At 35.2% G+C, this 14,863-nt stretch overlaps 1 protein-coding gene across 2 annotated transcripts in view; it reads left to right on the forward strand.

Moving 5' to 3' along the window:
- LOC116169223 (D-beta-hydroxybutyrate dehydrogenase, mitochondrial-like) overlaps positions 1 to 9,869 on the forward strand; it is a 15,976-nt gene extending 6,107 nt beyond the window's left edge. Inside the window, exons 2-5 of one of the 2 annotated variants that reach the window (XM_031485252.1) lie at positions 1,592 to 1,783; positions 1,832 to 2,075; positions 9,232 to 9,577; positions 9,627 to 9,869. In XM_031485252.1, the coding sequence (XP_031341112.1) occupies positions 1,592 to 1,783; positions 1,832 to 2,075; positions 9,232 to 9,577; positions 9,627 to 9,807 (963 nt within the window). In that variant the 3' untranslated portion in view covers positions 9,808 to 9,869. Of the gene's footprint in view, positions 1 to 1,523; positions 1,784 to 1,831; positions 2,076 to 9,231; positions 9,578 to 9,626 lie in introns of those variants that run through there. The other variant, XM_031485251.1, reaches the window with a different exon arrangement.
- Positions 9,870 to 14,863: the final 4,994 nt, after the last annotated feature.

Consider the following 14,863-nt stretch of genomic DNA (forward strand, 5'->3'; position numbering starts at 1 on the left):
AGTAGGTATAATATAAAGTAGGTAATGAAGTCGCTTCTACTATTACTTGTAAAAAAAGCTTAAATTTTGAGTGCAGGCGGTGATTAAAACACGCTTGTATATTATTTTCTATAACCGTTCAATGCATCCAAAACCTAATTAATTCTATTTGTTAATTATTGGAACGTATCATCTTGAAAACTCATTTTATCGAGAGTACGAGAAAGTCGAAGATCAATAGGCATTACATCTGGTTACGAATGAAGAGGTCTAATTGGGTAAATTATTCATTACCAGACTTGATCTAGCGGATAATTAATTATATACTTTTGTGGCAAATATTAGAAATAGTTTGTCACGACTAAACAAACCACAATTGTAAAAAGGAGCATGATGGGTTATGTTTATGTCGTAAAATCGGGCAGACTGTACTCATAGATGTCGCAAATAGAAGAGAGTATTGTCACCTTGTACTTTGAAAATCAATTTTTTCCTGTTCAGGATTAATTACCCACATGAAATTGTGCAAAAAGATGATTTCTGCAATAACTGCACTGCTGTGGAACATTGGCACCTCAAAAGTGAGGTACAGATATGAGTATGAAATTCGTCGAATAGTGTAAGGGGAAAGAATGTTTATGCAACCAATTCAATTGAGCAACTGAGACCGCCCGAATCTCTTTTTAACTCCGCGTTCTGGTCCATTCTATCTTCTTTTCCAACTCTTCCTGGGGTACATTACAAGATTCAGTGCTAAAATCGTAACATAATTGGTAAAATACTTTGAACAATTCTTGGCTGAAAGCATCGGATATTCCATAAGCATTCCTGCTCTCTTTCAACAAGCTTAAAAGTTTCTTTTTTACTCAATTTACGTACCATTTTATGAAAAAACAATACGCCAGTGATCAGCCTTCGTGGTTTATGACGGCAAGACATCTAAAAAAACATTAAATTGACTCCGGGTGGACCGCAATGGTAGTAATTAAAAAAAAATTGAATCTTTTGCAATCATTTTGATTTTTGACTCCACTTGCGCGTTTTTTAAGTTACACCTTGTATATTTGCTGAAACATCCTTGACGAAATTTCTTCTTTGAGATTTCGACCCAATGCTTGATTTTGCGATCATTTCTGGACAACTTTCTCAATTAACAAGACGTATTTCTCAAGTTTACTTCCGGTACATGGCGACACATTTAAATTATAGTTTAGGTTTCGGTAATTGGGTTTTGCTGTTATACGTGGGTATACAGTTATCTTGTTTTTATCGTCGTATGACAACGCATTAGTTCTCACATTAATGGACGTTCTCCTCAAAAATTGTTGGAAATGTCAAAATATCGTTTTAAATACCTTAAAGGTCATTCACAACTGATGCGCAATTAACAATAATACGTGAACAGTTAATCCATTAAAACGAAATCCATTAGTACCATCGAACTCTAAAACTACTTTAGTAACAGGTGGTCACTGTAAGAACGCAAATAGATCAACATTTTTATATTGCGTCCAATTTATTGTAAAAATGGCAAAGAATTGCGGTCTACTAATTCAATACACAGCTAATGAACTATGCAATCAGTGTTAATTTTCTTTACTCTCATTTTCAGAACAACATGGATGAGCAGACAGCTCTAGTTCTGGCATTACAGCTGATAGCTTTATTTTCAATAGCGGGTGCGCTACTTCTTTACCTACTGTGCAAGATCCGGAACAACTCCAGCCTGGAGTCCGGTGAGAATATGGTCTGCGGTGGAAAACCTATACTGGTGACATCGTGTGACAATGCCTTAGGTTTACAGGTGGGTTGCTTGAATTGTCAGTTCAAATAACGTAGAGAGCGTTTTTAGATTGCAATGCACTTCGCGAACCGGGGGTTCCGCGTGTTTGCGGGGTTGAAAGAGGGTGCATCTTCTGGATCACCCCATGATAGTGCGTCCGCCAGAGTCATAAGAGCATGGCAGAAGCATAGAGAGAGTCTTTCGGTGCCATTACAAGGATCATTGATCGCCCTTCCCTTAGATGTTACTAGGGAAGATATATCTCACGAAGCCGTCGATATTATAAGAGCTCACCTTCCGGCCGGCGAGGATGGTACGTATAAGGCGTAAATTATTTATTTAAATCGCGTAGCGTCCTTGTTTGAATGAGGTTAGTCGAAAATGTAATCGAACTGATACGAGAAAGGTTTCGACCTCAAATCATTTTGGTGGTAGCTGTGCTAATTTTTTATGATTAATATTCAAGGCGATAGAAACAACAAAAAACTAAACCATTATTTACTATTATATTAGTTTTCCATCTTGGCAGATATTAATTAACACAACCTTTATACGGTTGAATACTTCGAATACTTCGTATATAATTTCTATTTCAGGACGGTTACAAAAAATTGGTCATTAGTCAACCTTTCGTTTGTGGTCTAAAAATTTTATTATATATTTTCTCTCTTAATGATAGTAGGTAATATGTCAACTTTCAAAACTGTTTCATATTTCTTCTAAACACATAAAAATTGCAATTATTTGCAGCGCTAGGTGAATAAATTATTCGCCATTGCTTTTTCAAACTATGAAAGTTATTTTCATTAGTGTTTTTACAAGTGCCGGATGTAGATTATTAAATTATACGAAGGTTATAAATAAATAAAACAAAAAATTCTAATTGAAATTTTCACTCTCGTATAATAGGTAATTTACTTAGGGCCTGTCTTGCATGGTTTAGTTAAATTTATACATTTAATACAACAACAATTTGTTTTCCTTTGTGGAAATGAACAAAGTTAATGGTCCTTAATCAATCAGTTGCTTTCGGTGGTCCCCAGTCCCAAAGTCGACCCTATCGTAACTACTCACTAACGTGAGTCCACACTATTGAAACTTGAAACTTTGACATATGCCTGGCGTCGCCGCCTCTCCCAGGATTTAGTCAACTGTCGTGAGGATGCGTCCCTGGTAGACACTATCAGGGACGTTTCTCCACTACTTTGTTGCCATCGCGCTGGGCCGCGACATATGCCAAACAATGTGGTGGATTTTGTGGATTGGGGGGTTGTGGGGGGGGCGGCTAACTGGGTGTTATCCGACCCGAACGGGTACGGCCACAGCTTCGCCACTGGTATTCTGCCTTCGCCACTGGTATTCTGCCTTAGAGGGAACTCTGCTTTCTAGTGACAGCTTCTTCTCCGGGCGTTCATTGGCTTCCGATGTTCCTATCCTTTGGTCTCGTTCCCTTTCCTGTTTTCCCTCGTGTTACATTACATGCCGAGACGTTTGCGCCGAGGGATGTAAGGTGCGAAGGCATTGATAGACTTCCCTACCATGGAAGTTACACGCAAACCGTTACCTAAAAGTATTCAGACTCCCATTAATAATTTATATCTGAAATTTTCCATACCAACACAGCTTTTCATGATCTATTAAAAGAAAATATCATGATCGTTTCACTATCAGTTTTACCGGATGTAGATAAAATTTTTAATTTTTAAATAGAGCACCCTGTGTCCCATTTTCGAAATCTAGTTCGTTTGATTTCCCACATTTCCCTATACCGCAGCATCAAAGGTTTTCAAGTTATTCAAAATTTTTGACGTTTAACTGCTTTTCCTGTACCTGTATCTATGACTCCGTCGATTTGAATTTCAAAAAATCTTCCAAAATCAACAATATTGATTTGATGCTACATGCGAATTATTTAAATTTTGATCGCCCTTCTACAGTGTGACAAAACTAATGGTCAATTTTAATAAGTATTGAAAAAAATAATATATATACCTACCACGATAGAGAAGGTCCACAAAAAATATGCCAAACTACAATTCTGAAAAGAATCTTTACGCCTAAGGTTAGGAAGGCATTCCTAGCTTTAAATTTGTGACTTGAAATCCAGGGTTGCAGAAACTAGATTTCAAATCTGGCGTTTGGAAGATCAAAACACAAAAGTTTCTTTCACTTTCATTTTGGGGTAATTGAAAGTTTCTACTTTTGTAGAGATTTGAGCGCCCATTTGCAAATTTTGTGTTTCTGAGAAAATTTGGAAATGTAGGTATCTTTATACTATGCTAGGAAAGTCATTACTGCAATACAACCTGACGTTCTCGATCCGCAATGATCGTTATCATTGGAATAGAAAACTCAAATTTTACAGCCCCAAGCGTGGATGTAGTATTGACATGGTTTTTGTCTATCATATATACCCTCTGTTTCACTTTATAATTGTAATGTATCAGGTTTAATTTTGTACATTTTAAATGCTCTTCGTATGTTAGTAATTTGGGTGACAGGTTTCTGATAATACAGTGGAACCTTGGTGAAAACTATGTTTGTAATCACCGACTCGCTGCTTTTGGGTTTTGGTGGTTTCGGTTTCGGCATACAGAGAGTTTATTTGCCATGCGCACAGTAGAGATTAAGAATCAATTAATAGCTATTTATTATACAAGACGATAAAGGGATGTTTTAACCATCGAGTGAAATATGTTAATGTACGAGTGACTACGTCACGAGAGCAACCTTGGGTTCTTCAGTCGTTTCCAATGTTATCGGTTCTGAAAATCGGAAAAAATGCAAATTTCCCCTCGGTCTATTTGGAAAAAATACTTGATTTGGTCCCCTCTACCACCAAATTTTTTTTACATACTTTATATATAACACCCTCTGTAAAGCACGTTCTGAGTCTATTTCTGAACTATTATTAATTATTTAATCTTTGTTCTGATTTTGAATATCCCGAGATATGGAAATTATCAAAAGTTGGTCCCATTTATAAAAACGGGGATAAAAACAACATAATAAATTATCGACCCATCCATATCAATTTAACATATCGTTTCCAAAATATTTGAAAAAATTTTATACCGAAAAATGTTTCTCTATATTAAAGCATAAATGAGGAACATGGGTTCTTCCCACGGAGGTCGACCTGTACAAATTTAATCACTTTTCCTCGCGACCTGGCTAATGCATTGGGCAGAAATAGACAAATTGAAGTAATGTATACGATTTTCCCAAAGCATTTGACAGAGTCCTTCGCCAAATTTTATTGGATTAATACCTTACGCACCGATAGCAAGTGGTAGTACTCGTAATATTTACATTATGGTAATATATAACGGTAGTATGTCAAAAAAATGCAAAGTAACATCAGGTGTTCCTCAGGGTGCTGTTTTGAGTCCTCTACTTTTCTTAATATTTATTATTTACCTCGGGAGACATTTAATGAGGGACCTGATCTGAGAATTTGCATTTGGGTCAACCCATTACCCAGGTTAACTCCCTGATCCCTTTCGTGTAGGATTAGGTAAATTATGTTTCTATTTTGATAGGAATCCGTTACATTTCGTATAACGTATACTATTTTATCTAGAATATATTAATCTGCATCAAACTTTTAAAATTGCTGCATTATCTTTTATTTTACACTGTGGTCTAATTCTGCTAACTATGCTGCTAACGAATTTCCATCTTGATAATCCACTTCTAAAATTGTTAATCTTAATCGAATCCCTTATATAAATAAATGTTGGCCGCAAACTATTATTAACACCAAGTCATTCACCATGATCAACATCCGGGCTTTTCTTATTTTAATTGTTGCGCTTATGGCAATGGTCAAACAAAGTATGTTGGAAAAATGTTGTGTCATATTTATTCAGACATTTATTTCAATTTTTAGCTTTGGGAGGCCAAGCCTCTCAGGACTGTGTCTTAGGCTGCAAATTGGGCGATCACAACTGCGTAATGTATTGCCTTAATAATTTTGATTAACGAGTTCATTGTGATCCCAAATGTGAATAAATCATTGAATGAGTAACGTATTATTGATTTCTTAGATAACCATTTTTTGTTTTGTAAATTGACAGTTCTCAATGGAAGAGTAAAGTACCTAATAAGTAACAAGTACAAAATAATGTGAGGGTGGAATCCAAGATTAATGGTTAATTTATTACTTAGATTTTCCTGTTCTTATAAGTTTGGAATACCCTTCCCAACATATTTCGAATGTAGCTAAAGCGATTTGTCTCAAAAGTAGCTTGCTCAGTTTTTTACCTTTTTGTCTTCATTTATTTTTTAGCTAATATTATTAGTCCAGCCAAATTTCGGTTTGGATTGGATGTTGTCACTTCACTTAACTCCGCTGAATCCGAAAATCCGCCTGGCCGGAAACTCCCGGAACATATTGTTATAAACAAACGTCTTTTTTTCGCATTTGCCTTCGAATATCTCGTTAAATATTGCTGAGGGAAAAAATTAACGGAAATGAATTTGTTTAGAATCGCTACCGTCCCTAGAGGCCCAAAACCTTAGAGGGTCGTGGGTATTCGTATCTATATAAATAAAAATGAATCACCGAAATGTAGGCGCCTAACTTCAGAACGGATGTGCCAAATTAAATAATTTTTTTTGTTGGGTTTGCTATAATCAGGACCAGGTTTATATAAGATAATTTTCAAAAAAAATGTACGGAAACATGTAAAAAACCACGACTCTAGAAGAACCATACCGTCGACTTCAGGCGACAAACTAGTCGGTCAAACGTATCAATTACGTATGTATGACCGCGAAGGTTTCGGATGTAGTAAAACACTTTCCGAATTTCCCACAGGAACAGGTAAAGGAAAAAACAGGATTTTGTTTTACAGTCGAAAAGAGAAGACTGGACTTTTAGAACGCAGGTTTCTTTAACGACGTTAAAGTGTACTCCGAAAGAGACTTCCCGAAGTTCCCACGACAACGGTTAAAATGTGAACCGGGTACCTGAAAAAACAGGATTTCCCAAATGCGGTACGAAGTTTGCCGGGATGGTAGTTTCGAACAAATTTGAATTCTACATCGGCAGGCGTTTGATAAATTTCAGTGGAATCGAAAGTTGAAATCCTACTTTACCCAACGTTATTATTGTTTTTGTACTTATAGCAAATCGCGTTAATAATTTTCAAAGGTAACATTTTTAAGACCGCGATATCTGTGCATATTCGCTTTCATTGTCTTTGAGAATCGGCCCGTTAGTGTTTGTAAGAACGTCCCAATGAGTAGAAATAGGAAAAAAAGGCGAAACACCGAATTAGGATCTCTCTTCTTCTTGTGTTAGAGAAAATTCACCTGTGTCTCTTTCCCTGGACGTTAACCATTTTCATTTATGGTTGTTTTAAAAAGGGCAGATTGCATAAAAGTGCTTGACGTTTCAAACTATTGACCAATCATAAGCATTTCGGATGACCGTATCGTCGGATTTCGTATTCATATGAATCCAGCTTTATCCTTTCGCATGTACATATATGCATGTTTATTCTTCTCGAACCAACAGCTGACTTTTGGATCAATTTTATTATTATCAATAAATCGGAATAATGTTGTTCAGAGATCCCTCCAGTTATGTGTTCAAATTGGAAATTTTGCAATTTAGGAATAAACCCAGTCTCTAATGCTCGTCGAAACAGAACGTTTTGTAATAATTGTGATGGACACTAATCGTTTCCATTGAAAAAAAATCCATCCAGAAACATATGCTCTCTCTGCTTTTATAAAGATTTTTGTGTAAAAACTATTCTTCTTCAAAATCATTATGACTGAAATTACTCACACGCTAGATCAAATAAATAAGTGGTGCAATGATAATAATTTGATCCTTAATTCCAGTAAAACTGCCGTGATCCCTTTTGGTGCCACAAAAATTGAATCCAATATTTTGAAGTGCTCTGAAACTATTAAAATGCTCGGTCTAACAATAAGCCATGATCTCACCTGGTTTTTTCATATTGATAATGTTTGTAAACTTACACGAAGCTGCTGTTATACACTGAATGCGTTAAAAAAATTATGCAACAAATCCACATTGCTTACTGTGTACTGCTCAAGCTTTCACTCGCACATTCGATAATATAATATTTCAAATTGGGGTGGCAGTGCGCATGTGCAACGGATCCTAGTATTGCAAAAACGAGCTCCTCCTTACCATGTAAAACTCCCTGTACTTAGGATATTTTTTAAAGAGTTAAAAATACTAACGGTAGTTGACACATATATCCTCGAAATATCTTGCTACGCGTTTAAAAACCAATCAAGTTTCATAAATCCCGACACACACGTAAAAAAACTCACTTGTATCCTTGTAGACATAGGACCACACTCTTTCAAAAGAATTTGTTATTCCGAGCGTGCCAAATTTTCAATGCCTTACCGAGCAACATTAAAGAAATTACTTCCTTTTCGAAATTTAGAATAACGCTCAAAAACTTTTTGATGGAGCAGTCATATTACCACTTGAACGAATATCTCGAAAGATGATTTTATTGTTTTATTGTTCATTGTATGCTTTACCTTAACATTATAATTTGTGTAAAATATTTATATTTATATTTTTACACATGACACATTGTTACGTACGTTCTGTTCTTATACAAGTATATGGAATGTATTTTGTGACAAATAATAAATATGATATGATATGATATGATATGACAAGAATGACAGCTAAAACCCTTATGATGTATCTAATAAATGGAGGTGAAGTTTAGTAACGAAAAATAGGATTTTTAAATTATAAACTGAAAACCGCTTGACAATGTTTTCAATAATTTAGCTAAAAAATAAAAAAAGCGACAATATTCTTGTACCTTATTCAAATATTTAGAGCCAAAATTTGTTTCAATTTTAAGTCAAAAGTGAGTTTGTTGTAAGTCAAAAGTTAAGAAATTGCCTTATTTTGCTCTAAAATGTAATTGTACAACAGCGGCATGAGATGCTAATAAAATACGAGTACAATGAAAGTGGCAACTGTTTATGTGTTTTATTAATATGTATTGTATTATTTATCTACAATTGCAGTATTTCATCTAACCCTTCAAGTAAATATAAACAAGGCACTTACTTCTTTATTTTTCCAGAATTAAATTTTAGATTGTAAACGATTTCTCATAGTAATTCGCAATTTGCACTTTACTTACGAATTTTAACTAAGTAATTTTGAGATCGTTACTACGAATCTAAACCACTTCGATAGTCTTGTCTTATTAGAAGTTTATCATTTACTTTACTTATAATGGGCATTAGCACGCATCATTTACAGTTGATTTTTACAACTTTGTGTTATCGTCGATAATCTAACGCCAACTTAAGACTTTTAACTTCTATTAGTTTACGGCGATTTCTATTAGATGCGAAATAATTGCAACACTAGTTTTCTTTTATTTTTCAAACTGTTTCATTCTCACTCATAAGTGAATCTAATTCTATAAACAATATTGTTATAGGAATATGGGCAGTAATCAACACTAGTGGGATCTCATATCGGGGAAGGTTTGATCAGCAAGATGTGACATACTGGGACGCCATGCTAAAAACGAATGTAATTGGCGTTCTAAGAACAGCAAGGATATTTCAAAGCTTGTTGCGTAAGACAAGCGGTCGTATTATTAATATAGGTTCAACAAATGGTGAAGAATCTGGACTAGTCGCCTACACGGCAACTAAGTACGCTATACAGGGCGCTAGCAACGCGCTCCGCCAAGAGTTCTCACCTTTAGGTATTAAGGTCATTACAATCGATCCACGTGGTATTTTACCAGAGTTAATGTATTCGATGCCTAAAATAAGAAGGTAATTCTACTTGGGTTCTGGAGTGATTTATTAATAGTTTTAATTACAGCAAGGAAGACAATGAAGTAGCCTTAAACATAAGCGGCGTTTTAGACTATCAACCTCTTATACTCACCTCTAAAGCTCTCGAAATTATAGACGTAGCGGTTTCATCAGCCGAGCCTAAACAGACCTACACACTAATGCAGAGGCCATACTGGTGCAAACCATTAAGATTAATACACGTGTAATAATAATGTTATTTGTAAGTGTTTCTTGTAGATCTTATGCAGTAAAAGCATTGTTGCATTTATTTTGGTCACTTTTGAGACTATGTACATATATATTTTTGTATTGTAAAAACTACTAACGTAATTGTTCTTATATTTGTTATACTGGTTTAACGTAATCGCATTTAAAATATCTCCCTTTTTGAAACTGTTCGATTGTACAAGTTTACTGGGTACTAACATTAAAGCGTTGGCATTAATGAAGCTGTTAATTTTGCTACTAATCTGATTCCCAACAGAGTATGCAGTAAGCACCCAATGAACCTAAAGCCAAAGGTATTGCCATTTATCAATATGCGGGATCATTGGAAGTGAGTGTAGTTTAATATTCTCCAAGTGGTGCAACCGGTATGACGAAGAGTATTGTGGTTACCACTGCAGATACTGTTGCCAGGAAGTCCAAATATCACCGTAAGTTTTCCATCAAAGTTGTCGGTTCTCTATAAAAATTCGAAATTAGTTAATGCGCTGGTTGAACTAGTAAGTATTCAGGTTTCATATTCACTCTTCCAAAGTGAATCGAGGCCTTAAAATCTTCCTCGAGGACGTTTTCAAATTTATCAAATTTGTCCACGGATACACTCCCCGCGGTGATGATAACATCATAGTGGGGTAACGCGGAATGCAGCGTTTTCTTTACGGTGACAGGACTAAAAGGGCCAAGAATTACAATGAGAACGATAACAACGACCCAGATAATCGGTAAAAACTCTGCAAAGTAATCTATTAAGGAACTATTTCTTCCCAAATTCAAAAAGATATATGGAAAATCGTATAAGTTATTAAATATGGCGTAAGAACTTAAATGTACATATAAAGGTAACCGTCAAGTTAGTTTTAGAAAACCTCTCCACCTCTAATTTTATTTTGCAAAACTAACATAATTTGGTAGCGAAAGGGTCCACAGAAATTGTCAAACTGCAATTTTCAAACCTAAGGCTTGGAAGGCATTCCTAGCTTTAGATTTTTGACTTGAGAATCAAAATTAGAGGGTTGAAGATTTTCGAACTAGATTTCAAACCTGGCGTTTGGAAGATATTTTTACTTTAAATTTCAACCTACCTATGTGGAAATATCAAAATTCGGGAATAGAAGGGAGTACAAAAATTAGTTCATTCTGCATCGAAATATCAAGTTGCTTTAAAGTTCAACTTGAAATCTAAAGTTTAATATTTGGAGGCTAATGGGCACACAAAGTATTTGAAGTGTCGAGACTGAAACGTGAAACGTAACTTCAAACTTGAAGTTTGGAAGGGATTAGTTACCTGAAAGCCAAATTTCAAAACTTGGAGATTGAAGATTGCACACAAAATATTTCGGCGTAACCAAAGTTCAAATTTAAGTTACTTAAATGGGCGAAGTTATACAGAAGTGTGTGATAATCAATTTTCCCTTTCAAATTGTCTTGCAAATCTACAAATAGCGAAGTTATGGTCAAAGATATCAAGAAATAGTTTTAACAAACCAGGCCCGTAGCCAGGGGGTGGCCCCACTGGAAATTACGGTTGTTGATGGTTTCATTACAAAAATTACAGCGGAAGTCTTTATCAAAAACTTCTTAAGCCCCACCTTGATGCCGGCCACCCCTGCTACTTCATTCTGGCTACGGGTCTGTAACAAACCCTTGGTAATTTTTCCTCAGCGTTGTGATGGTGCTAAAATAAAATTTTTAGGGCATGTGGGTTTCCAGCAAATAAACTTTCTTATTTCTTATGGACGCCGTAGTTATATCAAGGTTCGCCATACCAAAGAGTATACAACGAAATACTCTTTGGCCATACATATAATTAAATTTTAATCCTGTGGTGCTATTCAAGTGTTGAACCAAATGTTTTTGCAAATTGTCATGGTAACATGGACCAACTGTACCTTATAGAAAATTCAATTCTAAACCAATTGATTTCCATTCATTTTTTTTCTTAGGGCAATGGTTAACGAGATATTCGAATTATTTAATCTTTGTTTTAACTAATTGGGAATATCTCGAGATATGGAAATTATCAAAAGTTGGTCCAATTTACAAAAACAGGGATAAAAACAACATAAATTATCGACCCATATCACTTCTACATATCGTTTCCAAAATATTTGAAAAAATTCTGTACTGGAAAATATTTCCCCATATTAAAGCATAAAATGGAAATGAGAAACATAGATTTTTCCCACGGTCAACCTGTACGAACTTAATCATCTTTACTCAAGACCTGCCAAATACGTTGGATAGAAATAAACAAATTGGCGTAATATATACTGATTTCATTGAAAGTAAATTAATGCCAGAGTACTCTCGTAAATGACATTTTTCAGTTGTTTGCGCAAAGGCAACTACGCTATTTGTAGAGCTACAAGAGACTTTGAAAGGGAAAATTGTTCAGTATACTATTCTGTGTAACTTCACCCATTTAAGCGACTTTGTATTTCCTTAGTGAAAATGAAATAATTTGCATTTGGGTCAGCACATTACCCAGGTTAACTCTGGAATAAAATTTAATGTCCCCTTTCGTGTAAGATTAGGTAAATGAGGTTTCTATTAGCGACAGGATTACTTTTCGTATAACGTATACTATTTTATTCCTTGCTCATTTATACATATTAAATGTAAATTAGTTATGGAAGTATTATCTAGAATTAATCTGCCTCAAATTTCTAAAATTGCCGCGATATCTTTTGTTTTACACTGCAATCCCTTATACAGAGTGGCCCAACGAGAAGTATACAGAGGGCTTTTAGGGTATTAAATTTAGAAATTTCGAAAAATCCTCGAACACGTCAATTTTGTATTCGAGGGGGACAACTTTTGGAATACAAACCACGAACCCAAGCCTTCACCCCTCTACGTAGAGAGCTTAACCCCTAAAATTTTAAATGGAATCCTATGGCAAATGGCACATTATTTGAAAGCCAATTTAATCGTGATTACTAATCTGCTTTGCTTTTTAAATTCTATTGATTCGTTTCGGAGATATTCGCATTTGAAATGGTTTTTTCTAAAAAAACCAAAACAAATGCGATCTAAGTCACTTTGTATTAAAAAAGGTTTAAATTGTGCAAAAAATAACAAATAACTTATTAAACAGACAACATTTATTTCAATAAATGCTCGAATTGCCTTCCGCCTGCTTCCATGCAATAATAAAGATTTGCTTCAAAACGCTGCCGTACATGTTGCAAGATTTCAGGGGTAATCCCTCGAAATTGTTGAGTTATATCATAGTGTATTCTATTCTTACACTATGGTTATACGTGCTCGCAACCCTTGTAATGTTCCGGGCGGAGTAGCATAAACTTTATTCTTTAAATATCCTCACAAGAAGTAATCTAAAGGACTTAAATCAGGGGAAAGAAATCATTTCAAATGCGAATATCTCCGAAACGAATCAATACAATTTAAAAAGCAAAGCAGATTAGTATAATCACGATTAAATTGGCTTTCAAATAATGTGCCATTTGCCATAGGATTCCATTTAAAATTTTAGGGGTTAAGCTCCCTACGTAGAGGGGTGAAGACTTGGGTTCGTGATTTGTATTCCCCCCTCGAATACAAAATTGACGTGTTCGAGGATTTTTCGAAATTTCTAAATTTAATACCCTAAAAGCCCTCTGTATACTTCTCGTTGGGCCACTCTGTATAAATAGATGTTGGCCGTAAACGTTATTATTAACACCAAGTCATTCACCATGATCAACATCCGGGCTTTTCTTATTTTAATTGTTGGGCTTATGGCAATGGTCAAACAAGGTATGTTGGAAAAATTTTGTGTCATATTTATTCAGACATTTATTTCAATTTTTAGGTTTGGCGCAGGACTGTGTCTTAGGCTGCAAATTGGGCGATCACAACTGTGTAATGTAATTTTGATTAATGAGTTCATTGTGATCCCAAATGTGAATAAATCATTGAATGAGTAACGTATTATTTGATTTCTTAGATAACCATTTTTTGTTTTGTAAATTGACAGGTCTCAATGGAAGTTCCTAATAAGTAACAGGTACAAAATAATGTGAGGGTGGAATCCAAGATTAATGGTTAATTTATTACTTAGATCTTCCTGTTCTTATAAGCTTGTAATAACCTTCCCAACGCTTCCCAACATATTTCGAATATAGCTAAAGCGATTCTTTCCAAAAGTAGTAGTAGTATTAGTCCAGCCAAATTTCGGTTTGGATTGGATGTTGTCACTTCACTTAACTCCGCTGAATCCGAAAATTATCGTCCCCCTGGCCGGAACATATTGATATAAACGAACGTCGTTTTTTTGGCATTTGCCTTCGAATATCTCATTGTTGAGGGAAAAAATTAACAGAAACGAATTTGTTTAGAATTGAATTTTCTACGAGATACGGTTGGTCAGAAATGTTGGTTTTGTCCGTCCGTCTGTCTCTTACTGGTCTAACTCGAGAACGAAAACAGCGATGTCAAACTTTCGTAACTCGATTTTGACGAGTTCAAGGATCAGTGGATTAATTCGAGTTGTGTGTCGAAAAACTCCCCTACTAAAAATTGTATGCGATTATTCGTATCACGTTCATTATTATGGTGCTTCTTGCAAGTCGGCAAGCAGCTTATTAAACATTATAATAAACTAATTTTTTATGACATTTGTCTTGCCGTTGCAGTAATTTCAAATTTGTCCCCGGATTGGTCCCGGGATAATTTTCTTCCGTTCCGGACCATTGGTTCCAGACAATTGGTCCCGGGGCAATTCGTACGGGCGACATTCCGTACCTTTCGACCAGACATATATTTTCATAATATCTTTCATTATACACGATGGGTATAGGCTCGGGTAATAGGTATACATTATTAACATTGAACATTATATTATGCAATATTTTTATGTCATTTATTATGTCGTTTCTGCCGTAATTTTCGAGAATTCTAAAAGTTGTAAAAATTGTCAAAAATTTGAAATATGTGTAATCTTCCTTGCATTCCTTTTAATTGAGAACGATTTGGACGAATACGGAAAAAAAAACCACGACTAGAGAAGAATCCATACCGTCGACTTAAGGGGAA

This window comes from Photinus pyralis, unplaced genomic scaffold (genome assembly GCF_008802855.1).
Source record: "Photinus pyralis isolate 1611_PpyrPB1 unplaced genomic scaffold, Ppyr1.3 Ppyr1.4_LG4, whole genome shotgun sequence".
Classification (NCBI taxonomy): domain Eukaryota; kingdom Metazoa; phylum Arthropoda; class Insecta; order Coleoptera; family Lampyridae; genus Photinus; species Photinus pyralis.